Source organism: Vulpes lagopus, chromosome 1, assembly GCF_018345385.1.
Source record: "Vulpes lagopus strain Blue_001 chromosome 1, ASM1834538v1, whole genome shotgun sequence".
Classification (NCBI taxonomy): domain Eukaryota; kingdom Metazoa; phylum Chordata; class Mammalia; order Carnivora; family Canidae; genus Vulpes; species Vulpes lagopus.
The window spans coordinates 128,701,523-128,720,135 of NC_054824.1; the positions used below are offsets into that span (position 1 = coordinate 128,701,523).

At 33.7% G+C, this 18,613-nt stretch overlaps 1 protein-coding gene across 2 annotated transcripts in view; it reads left to right on the forward strand.

Moving 5' to 3' along the window:
- RNF138 (ring finger protein 138) overlaps nt 1–17,452 on the forward strand; it is a 32,660-nt gene extending 15,208 nt beyond the window's left edge. For both annotated transcript variants that reach the window (XM_041774044.1, XM_041774049.1), the window contains 4 exons: nt 9,747–9,803; nt 10,600–10,708; nt 12,299–12,406; nt 14,253–17,452. In XM_041774044.1, coding sequence (XP_041629978.1) covers nt 9,747–9,803; nt 10,600–10,708; nt 12,299–12,406; nt 14,253–14,321 — 343 coding nt within the window. In that variant the 3' untranslated portion in view covers nt 14,322–17,452. The remainder of the gene's footprint in view (nt 1–9,746; nt 9,804–10,599; nt 10,709–12,298; nt 12,407–14,252) is intronic.
- Nucleotides 17,453–18,613: the final 1,161 nt, after the last annotated feature.

The window sequence follows — 18,613 nt, forward strand, 5'->3', positions numbered from 1 at the left end:
GATGATAAAGTGCTTAGATTTTAAACAATAGCAAGCACACACATATTTGTGTAAGGAAAGGCAGTATTGGCAGTATTATAGAAAGGCTTTCAGGAGAGAGTGTGTTAAGCAGAGTCTTTTAAGATTTTGTTTCAGTGGCATTTCATGTGCTGCTAATTTTCAGTAATGAGCCACTTTTAGGCACTCATACTGTAGGTTCATACTCTATTCCTCATTTGAAACTGTTCTAGTCTTGAGTAATTTTCTGATTGCCTAGTCTGCAAAATTCTTTTAGATTCTCATTTTACTTGACTTAGTGTCATTGGATGAAATGGGTCACTCCTATTTTGTAATTTAAAAAAAAAATCTCCTCAGATTTCTTTATCCCTGTGCTTTATTATTATGCTTCTACTGTACTGAAATTACTCAGCAATTTGTTATTGGCCTCGTAGATTATTCTTAAGTGTTAGGTGGTGTTTGTCTTGTTTAACATTGTACCTCTGGTTCTTAGCAAAGTTCCTGGTGTATGTATGATTTGTGCAATCACTGCTTGTTAAAGGACTGGAGTTTCTTCTCAGGAGTCTTGCTGCCTTCTCTCTTACTTCTCAGATCCAGTTTGATTTCTGATAGCAGTATTCCTCATCTATGCTTTTCTTCTAATACTGTTGTCACTTCTCTAGTTCTAGCCTTCATCATCTCTCACTCGAACTATTACAATAGTCTTTTTGTTGGTGGTCCTCCTCTAACCCGTCCTGTTCACTGTTGCCAAAGTGATATTTCACAAGTGCTATTCTGATCTCTTTCATCCTGTCCTTATTCCTTTCTCCTTGTACTTTGTCAGTGAATTAACATGGCCCCATACCAGTGTTTCTTATCCTGGACTCCATGGGCCAGTAAAGACTCTGTGAACTACCTGAACTGCCAAATTTTTCTGGGGAAAGAATGCTGAGATTCTTAAGAGATTCCATGATCTAAAATCCAGCAACTGTTTTATCCAACAAAATTCTCTATTCTAAGGTGCTTTCTGATCTGGCACTTTCCCATGCCTTTTTTAGTCTTTCTTTTTCTTGGCTAACCATCATTGATTGCATCATATGCCTAAACCATATTGAATTATTTGTACTATTTCCTTGAGAAGCAGTATAAGTTAGTGATTTTTAAAAAATGAACTCTTGGAGTCAGACTGCCTGGGTCCCAGGCTCTGTCACTTACTAATTGTATGATTTTGACAAGAAACAGCACCTCGGTTTTTTTTTTTAAATCTGTTTTAAAAAGGAGGATGGGGGATCCCTGGGTGGCGCAGCGGTTTGGCACCTGCCTTTGGCCCAGGATGCGATCCTGGAGACCCAGGATCGAATCCCACATCGGGCTCCCGGTGCATGGAGCCTGCTTCTCCCTCTGCCTGTGTCTCTGCCTCTCTCTCTCTCTCTGTGACTATCATAAATAAAAATAATAATAAAAAAAAAGAAATTAAAAAGGAGGATAGTAGTGATACTATTAGTACCTCATTGGGTTGGGAGACAATAAATAGGTTAATAAAGATAAAGCATATTGAAGAGTCCCTTGCTTGGAAATGTTAGTTTTTAATTATCACCTTCATCATTCCCTCACCTCCATACTTTTACCGGTAGTAGTACCTTTTCCCACCACCCAACCCATACTTAGCCAGTTGGTGGACTTTTCCTTCTCTTGAAGATTTAGACCAAGTATTACTCAGTAAAATCTTTCCTGACCTCTAGAATTTCTTCCTTTTGGTAGAACTGTTCTTTATTCTCCAACTAGACCCTCTATCACTTTATTATATTTATTTGTTTACTGTCTGTCTTTTTAAAATCTAGAAATCTAGAAAGGGCTTCTTGGTCTTAATTTTAAATCCTATACAAAATTCTAATTGTAATGGAAAAATTGGGTTTATTTATGAATAATTAGTAAGGAAATTGGTGAAGGAAGGAAAATAAGGGGTTTTTTTGTTTGTCTGTTTTTGCTTTTGTTTTTGTTTTTTTAATGGTAGGAAATAGAAGGCGTGAAGCCAGAATATATAGTAAAGGTCTTGGGAGGAAAGAGATAGTATGCTCAAATTAAGTAGTTTGAGGAGAATTTAGCCTTTAAAGGGACTATTTTCAAAGAGTAGAGTGTTGGATATACTATGTGAGCAGCTAGAAATCACAAGTAGTGAGTGATGTACTAGGTCTGCTGAAAGCTGGGGAGGGGAAGAAGTAGATACTTTCTTGGAAGAAAGTAAGCTGTATAAAGAGAACAGTTGGGAGGTATGCAGCCAGCTAAGGCACTTTTGCTGGGAAGGAGTCTGGGAAATAAATATCCTAACTCTCCTCTTGTTTTACCCTTCCAATTGCCAGCTGGGCTGAACCCAACTGGGAAGCAGACAGGGGAGCCTGTTGATGCAGGTTAGTCTGTCAGTACACAAAGCATGGTGAAAAATGGAGGAGAGAAGATCGGGGGAGGCAAAAGATACCAAATATATAAGGATTTCAGTTAGTAGCCAAATATATTGTAATATCTTATAAACTATGTTTCACAGCTTCCAAGTAGCTAGTACAAAGAATAAAACATCCATTAAGTTATTAACAGTCTGTGATATTGTAAACAAAATAGTTTCTAATGAGAAACATAGGTATTCCTGATACTAAAAGAAATGATACTGAAATGATTTTGCCCATAGAATCCTGAAAAGGAGAAACCATGCAGTTAAACGTCATCTTTCCTGTGGTAAATACAAAAATGAGGTACATAGGGCTGTAATTTAAAGGCCTCCTTCACTGTAGCATATGATAAAAACTTTTCTTCTAGAGACTTTTCTCTGATATTTCTGGCTTAATCTAGGTGTGGTGGTAGGATGGAGAGAATCTGTATATTCATGTAGTTTTCCTTGAAGATTATTGCCAGAAGCTAAGCTTTTGATAAACAGCTCAGTTTGGAAAATTTAAGGTCTTAATCTTTGTCAAGTAACTAGAGAACAGATACATTTTATATTGCTGATTAAGAACAGGGCCATATAATTAATAGCTGAGCAGGATTTAGTGGCATTTTATGAATATTCATTGCTTTAATAAAGACCTCTCTGTGGCAAAGTCAAAAGACTACCTAAGAGTAGAGCATGTGTTTTCTCAGAATATAGTTTATAGTATTCCCTCATATGTACAAATGGATGATTTAAACTCTGAACTCCATGGCTGTAGAAATTCTTTTTTTTTTTTTTTTTTTGTAGAAATTCTTAAAGTGGTATTTGCATGTACCTATCTCAGCAGTAAAAAATATTTCAAAATAAATCCATTAGATCATTTGATTAATTCAACGTAGATTTATCGTACTTTTAAATACTGGGCACACTCTACATGTTCTAGAATATACAGGGATGAGTAAAACAGATGCAGTCCCCTTTTCTGTATATATAAACAGTTTAACTACCAGTTGAGCAGTCCAGGATAAACTAGCTCACTAGTTTCAGTCAAATCATTCAAGGTAGAACTGTTTACTATAAAGTAATAAATGTTAGAGGATATTTAACAAAATTATTGCATTAGTAAGGGGTAGTTTGTCATAATTATATAGCAGGGCTAGTTGTTTAAGGCCATTTCTAGTTCATAACAATAAAATTCTGGTTTTAATCTATAAGACTATGCTTTCTGTTTTCTTTAGCCTCTATAGAAGTGAGGAGGAGGAGGAGAGGGAGGGAAGATGCATATAATCATTAAGATACCAGATATATTATATTTATCTTCCTTGGAAATTGGTCTGTTTGTAGGCTTTTCCTACTAATTTTGACTCTTTGTAAACATTAATAAGTAGGTATCAGTAGGTTTACATAGTTTAGTCCAAATACAGCTCTTCACAAAGACTAAGAGAATGAAAGTTGCAAGCAGTCTTATGTTGTTCCTAACAAATTTCTCTCCAAGATGTTGAACATTTTAAGTGGCTAAAAAACCTTTTTTTTTTTTTTGATCAAGTGCAAGAGAGAGCACGCAGGTACAGGGCATGGGCGTGGGGGGTACAGAGTGAGAGAGGGAGAGAGAGAATCTTAAGCAGGCTCCATATCCACATCCAGTGAGGAGCCCATGTGGGGCTTGATCTCATGACCCTGAGATCATGACCTGAGCTGAAATCAAGAGTCAGATGCTTAACCAGTTGAGCCACCTAGATGCCCTGCTAAATAACTGTTAAGGAATCTGGTACAAGTATTAGATAAAATTTTTCTTATTTATAAGCATTCATTATATATTGTGGATGCTAATCCTTTATTCCATGTATTTGTGTGTGTGTGTGTGTGTGTGTGGTGTGCTTGTGTCTGTGTATATATATATATATATATATATATATAAAATTCAGAATTAAATGTATGTTTTTGGCCATTTTGTAAAACACATAAACATAGACTTTGAAAAAAAAACAGACTGAGATTTTTCTTCATATTTTTACATATTTTTAAAAAACCAGAAATACTTTAGTAGTTTGAAAGCTTTGCTTTAAGAACTATTGCAATTTATAGTGTTTATTTGGCATAGTCCTACATAATTTTAATTCTTTTTTCTTTCTTTTTTTAAAGATTTTATTTATTCATAAGAGACAGAGAGAGGCAGAAACATAGAGTGAGAAGCAGGCTCCCCTGCAAGGAGCCTGATGTGGGACTTGATCCCAGGACCCCAGGATCACAACCTAAGCCAAAGACAGATAGATGCTTAACTACTGAGCCACCCAGGCCCCCCTCTTCCTTTTTTTTTTTTTTTTAAGTTTTATTTATTTAAGTAATCTTTACGCACAACCTGGGGCTGAAACTCACAACCCAGAGATCAAGAATTGTACTCTTCGAACTGAGCCAGCCAAAGGCCTCTTTTCTTTCTTTCTTTTTTTTTTTTTTTAATTTTGGGAAGGGTACTTAACATGAGCTGGCTAGCTAACTTATTTAATAGATTTTTAAGTGTGTCATATAGTATTCTTACTTATAGTATAGGCACAGTGTTGTACAGCAAATCTCTAGAACCTACCTTGCATAAGTGATATTTTATACATGTTGATTAGTAACTCCCCATTTCACCCTCTCCTAGGCTCTGGCAGCTACCATTCTATTCTTTGCTTCTCTCTGAGTTTGACTATTTTGCATACTTCATATAAGTGAAATCATGCAATATTTGTGCTGTGACTGGCTTATTTAACTTAGAACATTCTCAAGGTTCATTCATGTTGTCATTTGCAGGATTCATTCATTTGTAAGATTTCCTTTTAAGGCTGAATGGTAAATATATACCACATTTTCTTTATCCATTCATATCTTAGTATATTTATGCATTCACAAGATTGTTTCTGCCTCTTGGCTTTTATGAATAGCACCACAGTGAACATGGGAATGCTAATATTTCTTCACAATCCTGATTTCAGTTGTTTTGGATAAATACCCACAGGTAATATTGCTGGATCATATGATAGTTTTGGTTTTTTGGGGGGGTAGGGGGACCCTCCCTACTGTTTTCCACAGTTGGCTGCACCATTTTTGCATTTCCACCACAGTGTACAAAGGTTTTAATTTCTCCATACCCTCACTCACACTTGTTTTATGTTCTTTTGATAGTAGCTATCATAACAGGTATGAGGTGAATATAACTCGTGGTTTTGATTTGCATTTCTCAATTGTTTAATGACCTTGAGCATCTTTCCATATATCTGTTGGCCATTTGTATATCATCTGAGAATTATTTATTCAGGCTTTTAGCCTATTTTATAATTGGGTTGGTAGTTTCTTTGCTGTTAAGTTGTAGGAGTTCCTTAGATATTTTGGAGATTAACCCTTTATCGGAGACATAGTTTACAAATATTTTCTTCCATTCCATAGGTCATCTTTTCACTCTATTGATTGTTTCCTTAGCTATGCAGAAGCTTTTTAATTAAGGTAGTCCTACTTGTCTATTCTGGCTTTTGTTTCCTGATGACAAATGTCTTTGCTCAGTTTTTGGCTAGTTTTGTTGTGGTGTCTTTTGATGTACAAAAGTGTGTGTGTGTGTGTGTGTGTGTGTGTGTGTGTGTGTGTGTGTGTATAATTATTTATGATTTTTGCTTTTTGTGTCATGCTTGAGAAATTTTTTCCTATATCAAGGTTATAAGATCTTTTCTTTTTTAACGTTTTAAATCTTTGCTTTTCACATTTATTTTGGATGTGTAATGTGTGGTAGGAAAAATTTCACCCATGTCATTAGTCATTTGTCCCAGTACTATTTGTTGGGTTAGTTTTTTCTCACGGATTTACAATGCCATTTCAGTCCTATACATCTCTTTATTCTGTTCTGTTGGTTCACTTGTTTATTTCTCTGATATCAGGCTATCTTAATTACCATGGCTTTAACAATAAGTCTTAATGTCGGGTAAGAAAAGTTTCCTTTCTTGGTTTACTTATAAACTTGTCTCTGCTGTTCTTGGCCCTTTGATAATTTCATATGAATTTTAGGATCAGACTTTTGAGTCTCCTGAAAATCTCTGAAGAGATTTTGATCAGAAGCATTATAGAGGCTGAATATTGAAATCATGTATTTGGAGGGAATTGACATCCTGTGATACTGATTATTCCCTCCTAGAAATACAGCCTGTCTCTACCTTTTTTCCCTAAAGACTTCATTTATTCATTTGAGAGAGAGAGCACAAGTAGGGAGGGGCAGAGGGAGCGGGGAGAGCCCACCATGGGGCTCCATTTCAGGACCCTGGGATCATGACCTGAGCCAAAGGCAGAGACTTAACTGACTGAGCCACCAAGGTGCCCCATCTCTTTTTTAAAAGAGCATTTTTTAAAAATGTACTAAAAGAATTCCATTTAGAGCATGTATGTTTTGTTATATCTTTTCCTAGTAAAACTTTATAGTTTTTGTTGCTATACAAATAGATCTTTTTTCCTGCTTCATAATCTAAGTGGTTATTACTAGTGAGTAGGAATAGTACAGATTTTTACATTAAGGTTGTATTTAGCAACTGTTGACTTACTAGTTCTGATAGCACCAAATAATTTACCTGTAGATTCTTTTAGATTTATTATATGGAAAATTATTTTGTTTTTTTTTAATATAATTTTATCTCTTAGTGCTTCATGTCAATTTATTGCCTAACTAGGATCTCTATTCAATATTATATAGCAAGCACCTTTTTCTTGTTTTTAATTTTAAGTGAGAATGCATCTAAAATTTTACTATTAAGTATTATATTTACTGTAATTTTCTAACATAGGCATTCTTTATCTTTGTAATGATGTTATCACTCTGAATTTAAGATTTCCCCATTAAATGAGTCTGTTCCAATCAGAATATTTTATGAAATTAAAAAATTATGTATATTAGGCACCATTCCCACGTATTCTGATAGAGTCTAGGCATTTGTATTTTTAAAAGCATTGTGATCAGGGCTTTTGATTTTGTTTCCATTACGGAGGTTGAATTTTATTGAATGCTTTTTCTGCATCAAATGAAATTATCTTTTTAAAATTTTAATTGATAATAGAGTGTCAGTTGTTGAACTCATTCATGCTTTTTTGGAATAAATGAGTAGGCTACCAGTAGCCCAGATGTGGTATAGGATGATTAGAATGGGCCGGAATGATGAATTATCATCAGTTCTATTGAATTATCATTAGTTCTATTGGAAAATAGAGGACTTGTAATGAGAGAGGGAAGGGAGAAAGCATTTGAAAAGGGCATTAAATTTGATATGAAAATGTTTTTATTTTTTTAAATTTTATTTATTCATGAGAGAGAGAGAGAGAGAGAGGCAGAAACACAGGCAGAGGGAGAAGCAGGCTCCATGCAGGGAGCCTGACGTGGGACTCGATCCCAGATCTCCAGGATCAGGCCCTGGGCTGAAGGTGGCACTAAACCACTGGGCTACCTGGCCTGCCCTTAAAATGTTTTAAATCACTTTTGTGATTGTATACCCCATCAGTGAAAAAAAATCAAGTATGCATATGTTTATTTAAAAACTGTATGTAGGGCACCAAGGTGTCTCAGTTGGTTAAGCGTCTGACTCTTGGTTTTGGCTTAGGTCATGGTCTCAGCGTTGTGAGATTGAGCCCTGCGTCAGGTTCTGCACTCAGCACGGAGTCTGCTTCTCTCCTTCTGTCTCTCCCTCTGCTCCCTCTCTTTCTCTAAAATAAATAAATCTTAAAAAAATGAAATATTAAAAACTGTTCATGTGTTTTACAGTACTGGTACTTTACCTACATTATACATGTAAAATTTAAGTGAGATAAAGATGAAATTATTACTTTAAAAATTTTACTTTACCTAATGTTATAAGAAATTTTTGTTAAAGTTGCAGAAATACTTTTACTAAAACCAGTATTGTTGACTATACTTTCTAGTTTTTTTTTTTTTTTAAGATTTACTTATTTTAGAGAGTGCTTGCACAGGTGTATGAGTTGGGGAGCTAGAGGGAGAGAGAAAGGTCTCCATAGTTTGAGTTTATTTTAAAAAGGTGTTTATTCTTCACATTGTTAAAATGCCACCTTTACCTGAAGAGGCAGATTAGTATCTGCTGGAAAGATACAGAAAATAGTGGTTTACTAGTCTCCTCTTTGGAAGCGAAAACTAGGAGGCTTGCTTGCTGGCTCAGCGTAGGATAGATGCATGTGGGGAGATAACATGGTTATCTTCATAGAAGGGACTGTCATTGGGAGAGTGCCTACATCAAATAAAGCCTTGTTGCATGTAGTTTTACTATGAAAAATCAAAAAAAGAAAGTTCAAAAAGAAAAGGATATATTAGGCAGCTGATATAGTACTGCTTGTTTTTTTCATAAAAGAAAAAATAAGTTTTCTTGGTTTAAAAACTCTTTTAACTCTGCCATTGAGATACCTATATGATAGTTTTTTGCCTACTGCCTGTCTAATTTCTGTTAATGTGTCTGCTGTTGAAAGATCTTATTTCTATACAATTGACCACTTTGATGAAATTCTGTAAGGCATAAGTGACAGTCTCCATCTGGGATATATGCACCCTTCCCTCTGAATTTCTCTGAGACTGCATATAACATATGGCTCTGGCATAGGGTCCCATTGAGGATGTAATATTGTTCTGTATATTAAATGTTGGAAAGCCTATTTCCTTTTTGAGAAATATGAACATAATGAACATTTAAATGTTTTCTTAGACCTACTCTACTTTGGAGGCCGCAGCTTTAAACCATATTCTGTGACAAGTCAAAAAGTTCACAAATTCTTGCTTCTATCCCACCCTTCAAAAACCTAGTAAGCTAGGTAGAAGAGTCTCTTTGAAAGTCTGAAGAACCTGGGGAAATACCATGCTAGGGATTTAAGATAATTCTGCAAAATTCTATATTCTCTACCTATTTGTAACTACATCAATTAATTTTAAAGGATGTGAATAAGGATTTAATAAGCAATTTTCTAACCAGAATTTATTTAAAAACTAATTAAGGCCACAATTATTTCATAGTTTAGAACTATTTGAAGTTGCCTTTTTCTTTTTTTTAGAGAGAGGGCATGTATGTGCAGGGGAGGAGCGGAGGGAGAGGGAGAGAGTACCTCAAGCAGGGTCCACACCCAGCATGGAGCCTACATGGGTCCGTATCTCACAAACCTGAGATGATGACCTGAGCCAAAATCAAGAGTTGGACCCTTAACTGACTGAGCCACCCAGGCATCCTGAAGTTCAGGCTTTTAAAACAAATTCAGACTAGTAATTTTCATTAGTGATTCAACTTAATGAGTCTGTAATGTACTTTATTACTTGAGGTATTAACTTTTCCCCTTCTATGCTTCTTAGTAATAGGAGTGAAACATCTACATCTGATAACACAGAAACTTATCAAGAGAATACAAGGTAAGCTTTTGAAAATTCTGCTACTTTAGTAAATATCTGTCACTTTATAATAGATTTTTTTAAATAAAATTTTTTTATTCAATGAAATCATCAGACATAATGCTAGATTAGCAGTTTAGAAATAAATGCCACAGATGCTTTTACAGATCACGTTAAATTAGAATAGTCTAGCTCTCCTTTTTCACTGTGGTCCGGTTTCTTCCATGAATAATTTAGGTAGAGTTGTCCTTTGCTGAAATTCTGAGGTATTAAACTTCAGTGATGCATGATCCTCAAAATGTTTTGAAATGTTGATCATTCTGATGATTGATGCTTTTGTTTTTCACTTTTCCTATGAATTTTGTACGTTAGATTCCTAGACACTGAGATAGACTAAAGATCTGACTTTGATGGGAGTCTTTTTAAAAGTTTTGAGTTCTTAGATATGGGTTTTCTAAACTGTGACACCACAGGATATTTACAACTTTCAAGGGAGTTACAGTGACATCTGTTGGCCTTATCTGAATGACTAAACTTAACTTTTTAGGATGTAACAGCTAGGTTTGTTTTTGTTTAGGCCAAAGGCACCATAAAAAAAATGTACTGAGATATTTTAAGGGTACTGTAAATTGAGATTGTTTGGAAACATCTGTTGTAGATCATTTACTGAAAATAGTTTTTTCAAAATGAGGGAATCTTTGAATAATCTAATAAGTATAACTTAAAAAAAAGACAATAATTGTCCAAAGAATGGGAAAGCATCATTTTTATGTTTTGATTTCAAAGTAAGTACATTTCATTTAAATTTATTTTATAGTTCTGGGCATCCTACCTTTAAGTGTCCCTTGTGTCAAGAATCAAATTTTACCAGACAACGTTTACTGGATCACTGTAACAGTAATCACCTATTTCAAATAGTTCCTGTGGTAAGTACCCATATTTAAGACAGTCTTCTGCTTAAATATGTCGTTGCATTTATTTCACTTCATGTGTACAAGGGAAAGTAGTTTTTTGTTTTTTTTTTTTTTTTTTTTTGGAAAGTAGTTGATTTAAATTTCAATGGGGCATTATCATTTTTGTCAACAAAAAGATAGTTTTTTGTCAACAGAAACATTAATGCCTGTGAAGCAGAATGAGATATTTAAAATTCCAGTAACTCACTTATAAAAAGGGAGATGCTTACTGTAAGGGTAATATAGGAGAACAGCCTGGAGGAAAGTAAAATCGTGAAAGGTGAACTGGGGATTTTCATTTGAGGAGTGGCAGAACCAGACTCTGTTGGAGCTTCTTGATTTCTTAGTCTATAGGATGCAGGCAACTGGATCTGGTCTGATGGCTCTGCTGCAGGTAAATACACTTACAAATAAGAATAAAGTCAGCAGGTATTTTTAATTGTATCCTTGCAGAATCTAGTATATGAATGCATAAAGCATGGAAGGAAAAGAAACATACTTTTTGATGCATACATATCTTTTTGATGCCATTTTGAGGCTGTGTAAGAAAGGGGTGAGATCTTTTTGATGAATGAGGGAGACAGAGTGGAATGCAGGATTCCAGCATTGTGTTAATGGTCCTACAAGTCCTCTTTTGGAACATGAGTCACACAGGTAAGTGATATCAACTGTGAATGGAACAGGAGAAACTGAGCTGGAAGAGAGATTTCTTTTTCAGCTGTACATTTTGATATATAAGTATTTTCTTCAGACATGAGTAGTAGGAAAATTTTATAAATAAAAAGGATTATAGGTATTTCTAAGTGGTTTTATTTGTTTATACTAGAAAAAGTTGTGAAAGAATATGCTTCAGTATCTATTGAGGCTGCCTTAAACTCTTACATAGCACTAAGGGAAACACACCACCTACTTTGCTCATTAGGGGAGGGTCAGTTACTGTTCAGTAAACAAATACAATTGCCAAAGATGTCTCCAGGAAACAAATCTTACGTTTAAGATATTTCATTTCTTTTATATTACATTGGCAAATTTTTGTTTCTGCATTATTTTCAGCACAGCATGAACTTTGGCTAGAAAGTTGTAAAAGTTCCCAAAATTTTCTTCTAATTTCATTTGAATGTACCATCCATTCACTTTTTAGTATGTCCTTCGTTTGAAACCTTAAGGATATAATTTAAAGTTTACTTCACTTTCATTTTATTTATAAATAAAATTAAGCTAATAATTATAGTTTTGTGGCTCAAATGAGATTACATACTGGTTAATGATAGCAGCTATGATTGGTATTATTAAGCTTGGGTGTGATGTTTCTGTTCAAACAGTTGTGTAGTTGGCAATTTAAGTAACAATATATAAGATCTGTGTTTTTATTGTGTTGTGTTAATATAATTTATCTGAGGTAATTTGATTAGGAAATGATTTTATCCTGAAATTTGGATCTTAGAAATGGTTTTCATGTAAATATTTTCAGTAACATAAGCCTGTGTTGTTTTAATACTTTCAATAATTAGTATGTTTGATTATTTTTCATTATTTTTTACTTAAACATTCTGTTTCTCATAGACATGTCCTATTTGTGTGTCTCTTCCTTGGGGAGATCCTAGCCAGATTACTAGAAATTTCGTTAGTCATCTAAATCAAAGACATCAGTTTGATTATGGAGAATTTGTGGTAAGTGAAATTCTTTAAGCTTAAGAAAGTACCCTATAAATATTCAAGTTAAATTAACTTTTTCGATCTAGACTTGAGTTTTGAGACAAGTTGCTGTATCATACTGGATGGTTATAGAGCAAGTTCTGTTGTTTCTACAATAATATAGGTGTTTTTATAATAATAATTTGGCTTGTGAGAAGTGGTGAAAATTGAATTTACTGTTCACCTCCTATACTAGAGGGATAATTAACATAAGAAGAGCAAACCCCTAGATTGACAAAATGATGATTTATATGAAAACTGTCTAGATTTAAGGGATAGTTGTACCAAGTGCTTATAGAAGTAAAATTGGTACAACAGATGAAGGAGAATGTATTTCTCATGTAGTATAAGTTGCTTATTATAACAGAGTTCTCATATCTACATGTGAGACACATTCTTTTTAAAAATGAGGAAACTTAATTATTAAATAAAGCCAAGTTGAGTAGAGTCTGGTCTTAGATGATGGCTTTAACAGGGCATGAGGGAAGTTATATAATATAAAAACAGATCCCTAAATCAAAACATGGGGTTACTTTATACCTCCCAAATGTGTCATGATTTTTTAAAAAAAATTAGATGACTTTTTTTTTTTGAAATTACATTTTATTCAACTTGAATGAATTAAAACCATACCAATTCAGTATTAATCCTGACAAAGAATGGCTGACACTTGTTTTCCAGTTTAGGTAAGCACAGGCAATGTGCAGTTCTGACAGTGGCATGCACAGAATTTACATTTTTCTCTTTTCTAATTTTCTCCATTGTTAAAATTATATCAGGCTTGATAAATGCTTTTCTATTTTGTGGAATTTACATGTTTATTAGTCATACTGTTTTAAAATAACAACTCAAACGTAAAATTCAAGTATACTTTTATAATTTTAGCATTTTTATGAAATACTTGTAGATTCTTAAATTCTCACTTTAAGAAAGTTTACTGTGGAGAACTATGATTTGGAAAAACAAAAATATATTTTATGAACCACTTTTGACTTAATTGTCCAGTTCTATTATGCCACAAAAGAGTATGTAATTTTAATTATTTAAGATTAAATAATCTCAAGTGGAAGCCTATTTTAAAGCAAACCCATAGGACATAACTGATAGCAAGTAGAATTAAGTGAAGAATGGGAGTGTAACTAAGATTGATGAGCTGTAGTTTTTAGCTTCATGTTATGAATAAGCTCCTATTCAGTTCTCTTCATTCAGTAAATGCTTATTTTCTTTAAAATGAATTTGTTGGGATTCCTGGGTGGCCCAGCAGCTTAGCGCCGCCTTCAGCCCAGGGCATGATCCTGGAGACCCAGAATCGAGTCCTGCATCATCACGGCTCCCTGCGTGGAGCCTGCTTCTCCAGAGGGAAGCTTCTCCCTGTGTCTCTGCCTCTCTCTCTCTCTGTCTCTCTGTCTCTCTCTCTCTCTGTGTCTCTCATGAATAAATAAATAAAATCTTAAAAAAAAAATAAAATGAATTTGTTTTTAGACACTTGGCACTCTTTTCTAGCGATGACAGAATTTATTATCATTTATAATTGTGGATTACCTTTACCTATACTTTTAATTAATAACCTCATCATAAGGCACTGTAACTCTCAAATTTCATTCTCTGCTGATCCCATTTGAGAATAATTGATAAAAATTATTCTTAATTAATTACAACTGAACTTAATTACTAAAGTTCAAGTATTTAAGTCATATTTTAAAGGATAGTGTATATATTGTAACGTAAATGTAAACCATTTCAAGTGTGTGTAATGTATTGGGCAAAGTATTGAGTAGTTGAGTATGTTTTTTTCATATTGACATGTTAACGTTGTTTTTAGAATCTTCAGCTAGATGAGGAAACCCAGTATCAAACTGCTGTTGAAGAATCTTTTCAAGTAAACATCTGAAGGCTATAGACATCTCTGCATCTTTGTACCTGCAAGTGCCATCTTTAAGGGGAAAACTACATGAAGTCACCGTTTCAGTAACTTGATGTGTATATTAATAAAAGTAATTCAGTCTATTGATTTAGGTTTTTAATTAAAAAATAAAGATGGGCTGTCTAAAAGCTTAATCTTATTGATAAGTTAAAAATTGAAAGTTAGGACATATCTTTAAAAATACTGAAAGGATTATATTTCATTAATGTAATGAAAAAAAGGGATTCCCTGTTGTACTTAGCTTTTTTATATTACACATTCTTGAATTTTTCCTTATGTTGCTTTTGAAATTTGGTGCAGTTCTTCCCATTGATGTTCTTGTACACAGGTAACACACAGTAGATGTGATTGATATAAACCTACCAAATCTGAGCCAGTTATCAGAGTTGCAGAATGGAGACTTGAAGTGCTAAATGAAACAATCCAAAGGAAATTTTTTAATACAGATTCTAGCTGAAGAATTCAACTATAAGAAAATTGTATTTATATAATGTTTAGTATTTTTGAAGACTAGTGAGATTTCTTTAATAATTATAACTTTAAAAAATGAAAGTTCATTGTAAAGATACTCCCTTTTTGCTTTAGAAGGAAATACTAAGAAAAAATTTATTTCTTAAGTGGGCGGTTGGTAATTTCAAATCCTGTTTGGCTAATTTGTAAGCCTAAAGTATATTAAGCTGAATTATAGCTCTTTGGCCTCAGAATTTTCAATAGCCAGTATTTCTCTTTAGCTAAGATGAAACTTTTATTAGAAACTTTCAGTTGGTGATATCATAGTCTACATGTATATTTAAATGAGAGGTTTGGCTTCATCTCAGTTTAGAAATTCATCCAAAGCTAAAAATGTATATGTATATATGCATACACTTTTGTATGTGTCTATACACACACACGTATGCATGCAATTTGTCAGGTTATATACAGAATTTTTATTAAAATTTTAAAAATGGACAAGCAATATGGAATTGAAGTATTTATCTGATTTGATTAAAATTTTATATATCACCAAATTTTTAGAAAGTAATAATAAAATGCTAAGTGGTCTAGTTGGCTACTATTACACCTTAAAAGTTGAATTTACACACACACATAATTACCTTGTTTATATGGTGCTCATTTGTTACTCTCAAAGGTAATGCATGACTATGAAGTAATGAGAATGGGTGCTATCAGCCACTCTTTTTCACTACTCCTTAGTCAAAACTGGGTTTGTTCTTAGTATTTATTAATGAAAATCACAAAATAACTTGTACTAGAAGGCTTAAATCACAGAATAAAAGAGGAAGAGTATATTAGCTGACATTCCATACTAATATTCATTGTTTACGCTTTCTTTAAAATAACTAAAAAGAACATAAAAGAAAATCTCAAAAGTAGTTTGCTGCTAATATATACATATATTGTACAAAAGGGTATATTTTGGTTTTGTTAAAACCCTTGTTGACTTTTCTACAGTGAACATTTTTTTTAACTTGATTTAATAAAAATGTTAATTTTGGAAGTGGAGTTTTGTAAAAATGTTTTTCAGTCAAACAGTAATAACTATGGGTAGAAATAACAATCACCAAAAAAGCCATACATCTTGATGAACATATGCCTTTGTTCTGTCATTCGAAAGAGTGATGTTTACTATGTGCTTGAACATTTTCTCTGCAGTTACATGAGTGTAATTGTAAGAATAGCTGTTTAATGAACTCTTTTTTAAAAGATTTTTGACCATAGGTTTTTCCAGTTTAAAGCAATAACTTTACTACTTTCTTTCAAAGTGAATACTTCGAGTATATCAAGAACCATTCTGAGATTTGAGAGTTTCTTTAAAGCAAAATTGTAGTAGAGATCATCTTGATGAAATTGTGTTTTGAAGTTTGTGGATTAGTTAAATATCAATAATAGTCTTGTGTGTCTTTCCTATAAACGTTTTCATAAGGAAAATATTGACTATTTGCTATTATCTGGGAATTCCTCAGTATGGAAATGTTTGTTTAAAATCTCACCTTTTGTCAGTGGATTAGGAATAGGGACAGGCTTTACAGATTTACAGTTTAAATTCATGAAAAGTGAATTTATTCTTATTTTTAATATGCTTATAGCTGAGTCAGAATAAAGGAGGGAAACTATTGATTTCTGATAACCTAAATTTCACAATACCACTTATAGGAAAGCTATTTCCCTCAGCAAATTACAGTTTATGTTGTTAAACAGAGTCTTATTTGAGATGTATTGCTTTATTTTTCAATTAAAAGTGGTTTTCTCCTACTTGTGTGTCTAATTAAAATTTTGTCTAGAGGCAAACATGATAACATTTAATTCTCATAACTCACCCTGGAAGACATGTAGGAGATAACCCGTTATTTTGCACTTCAAAAAGTAGATAGGGGAAAGCTACCACATGCCGATGCTATATGTTGGATTTAACTTTATAAACCTATTTTATCTTTATTTCAAGTGTTAACTCATAAGGCTATTTTGTCAAGTGTTTATGCAACAAGATTTTCAAGTCCTATTAGCAACGAGGCAGAAAAGTAGTTAAGTGGTTAATAAACACTTTTATATGGTGAAGTTACCCTTAAGTAAGATATCAGAGTTGTAAGAACATATTGCTAAATACAATGTCATATACCTTTTGGGCTGCTTAATAAGTACTAATTATGACCTTCATTGAATCCTGACTTTTATAGAAATCCATTAAGGCTGCTACTCAAAAGAATAAACCTTTTGAGGAGGTGATGACATTTTAGCCTTTGTGACCCAGAAAACATGTAAATACATGTAGAATAAAATTCATGATAGAAATATGAATAAAGTAATCATTCCATGATTCGACTTAGTGTCAATATAATTTTCTGATTATGCAATACAATTTTGAAAAAAATTGTGGAATAGAAAGGAGTTACATTAAGAAATTAAAAGAATATAGGAGCCTCAAGAAAATGAGTATTACCACTTACATCCCCCCCAAATATGACAGCAATTGTCCAAATCTGGGATTGAGGTGACAGTCACCACACACACATACACACACCCCAAAATAAGAAAGATAATGTGTGTATTCCATTACGTACTTAACTGACAAACTTGCATTAAACTAGACCACAGTTTATTGTGTTTATTTATTTATTTATTTATTTATTTATTTTTAGTTTACTGTATTTAATAGAAGTTCTTGAGAGTGTAATGGTGAAGGATTTACCGTTACAGAATTCAAAATGAGCAGGGCACGAAACTGAATGTGGAGGAGACCTAGTCATCTGAATTACAGCCATTCTATATATAGAGAGAGAAGGAACACATGAAATGTGAATGAAGAAATTTCATACTTGTCAACGTGGCAAAATAATGCATGATCGTGTGCACAAAGTGAATGATAGCCCTTAGATCAAGACAAAACATTACTAGAATCCCATAAATACCCTTATTTTGGCTTGCAGGCAAACTCGTCACCACCACTAATTTTTAATACCACAGGTAGTTTTGCCTACTTTTATACCTGATAGAAAAGGAAGCACACAATAAAAATTCTATCTGGCTGTTTTTGCTCAACATTATTATTTTTTAAGATTTTATCTATTCATGAGAGACACAGAGAAAGAGGCAGAGACACAGGCAGAGGGAGAAGCAGGCTCCATGCAGGGAACTCGATGTGGGACTCAATCCCGGGACTCCAGGATCACACCCTGGGCCGAAGGCAGGCGTTAAACCACTCAGCCACTCAGGGATCCCCCTGCTCAACATTATTTTAAGGTATTAATATGCAGGTTTTAATATGTGACTTGTCTTTTGTGCAGAACAGAAAAGCTAAAATAAAAAGCCTTTGTGAATGTTAGATCTATTCCAAGTGATTGATGTATGTTGTTGGCACTCGCAGGTGCCAGATACAGGTGAAAACTAAGAACTGGCTGGCCGTCCCTCCTCAATAACTGGGAAAGATGGATGAAGAGAGTAGCCCCTGACCTTTCTCCTCAGCTGCATGGAGGAAGTTCTTGCCAGGGCATTTTGCAGGCAGCAGATTTTACTAAAAGTAAGGACTCTATTTCCTGGAAATTGAGTCTGATGTTACCAATAGAAACTTAAAGAGGAGTTACACTGAATACAAAAGAAGGAAAACTGAAAATGTTTAAAACAACCAAGCCTATAGTTTCTTGGGTTAGAATGGTTTTGATGATTCTGTGGGTTGATACTTAACATGGTTTTAGACAAATTACTCAGCCTCTCACCTCTATGATTTGTGAAGATTGAGTAAGCTAATATACAAAGTGCTT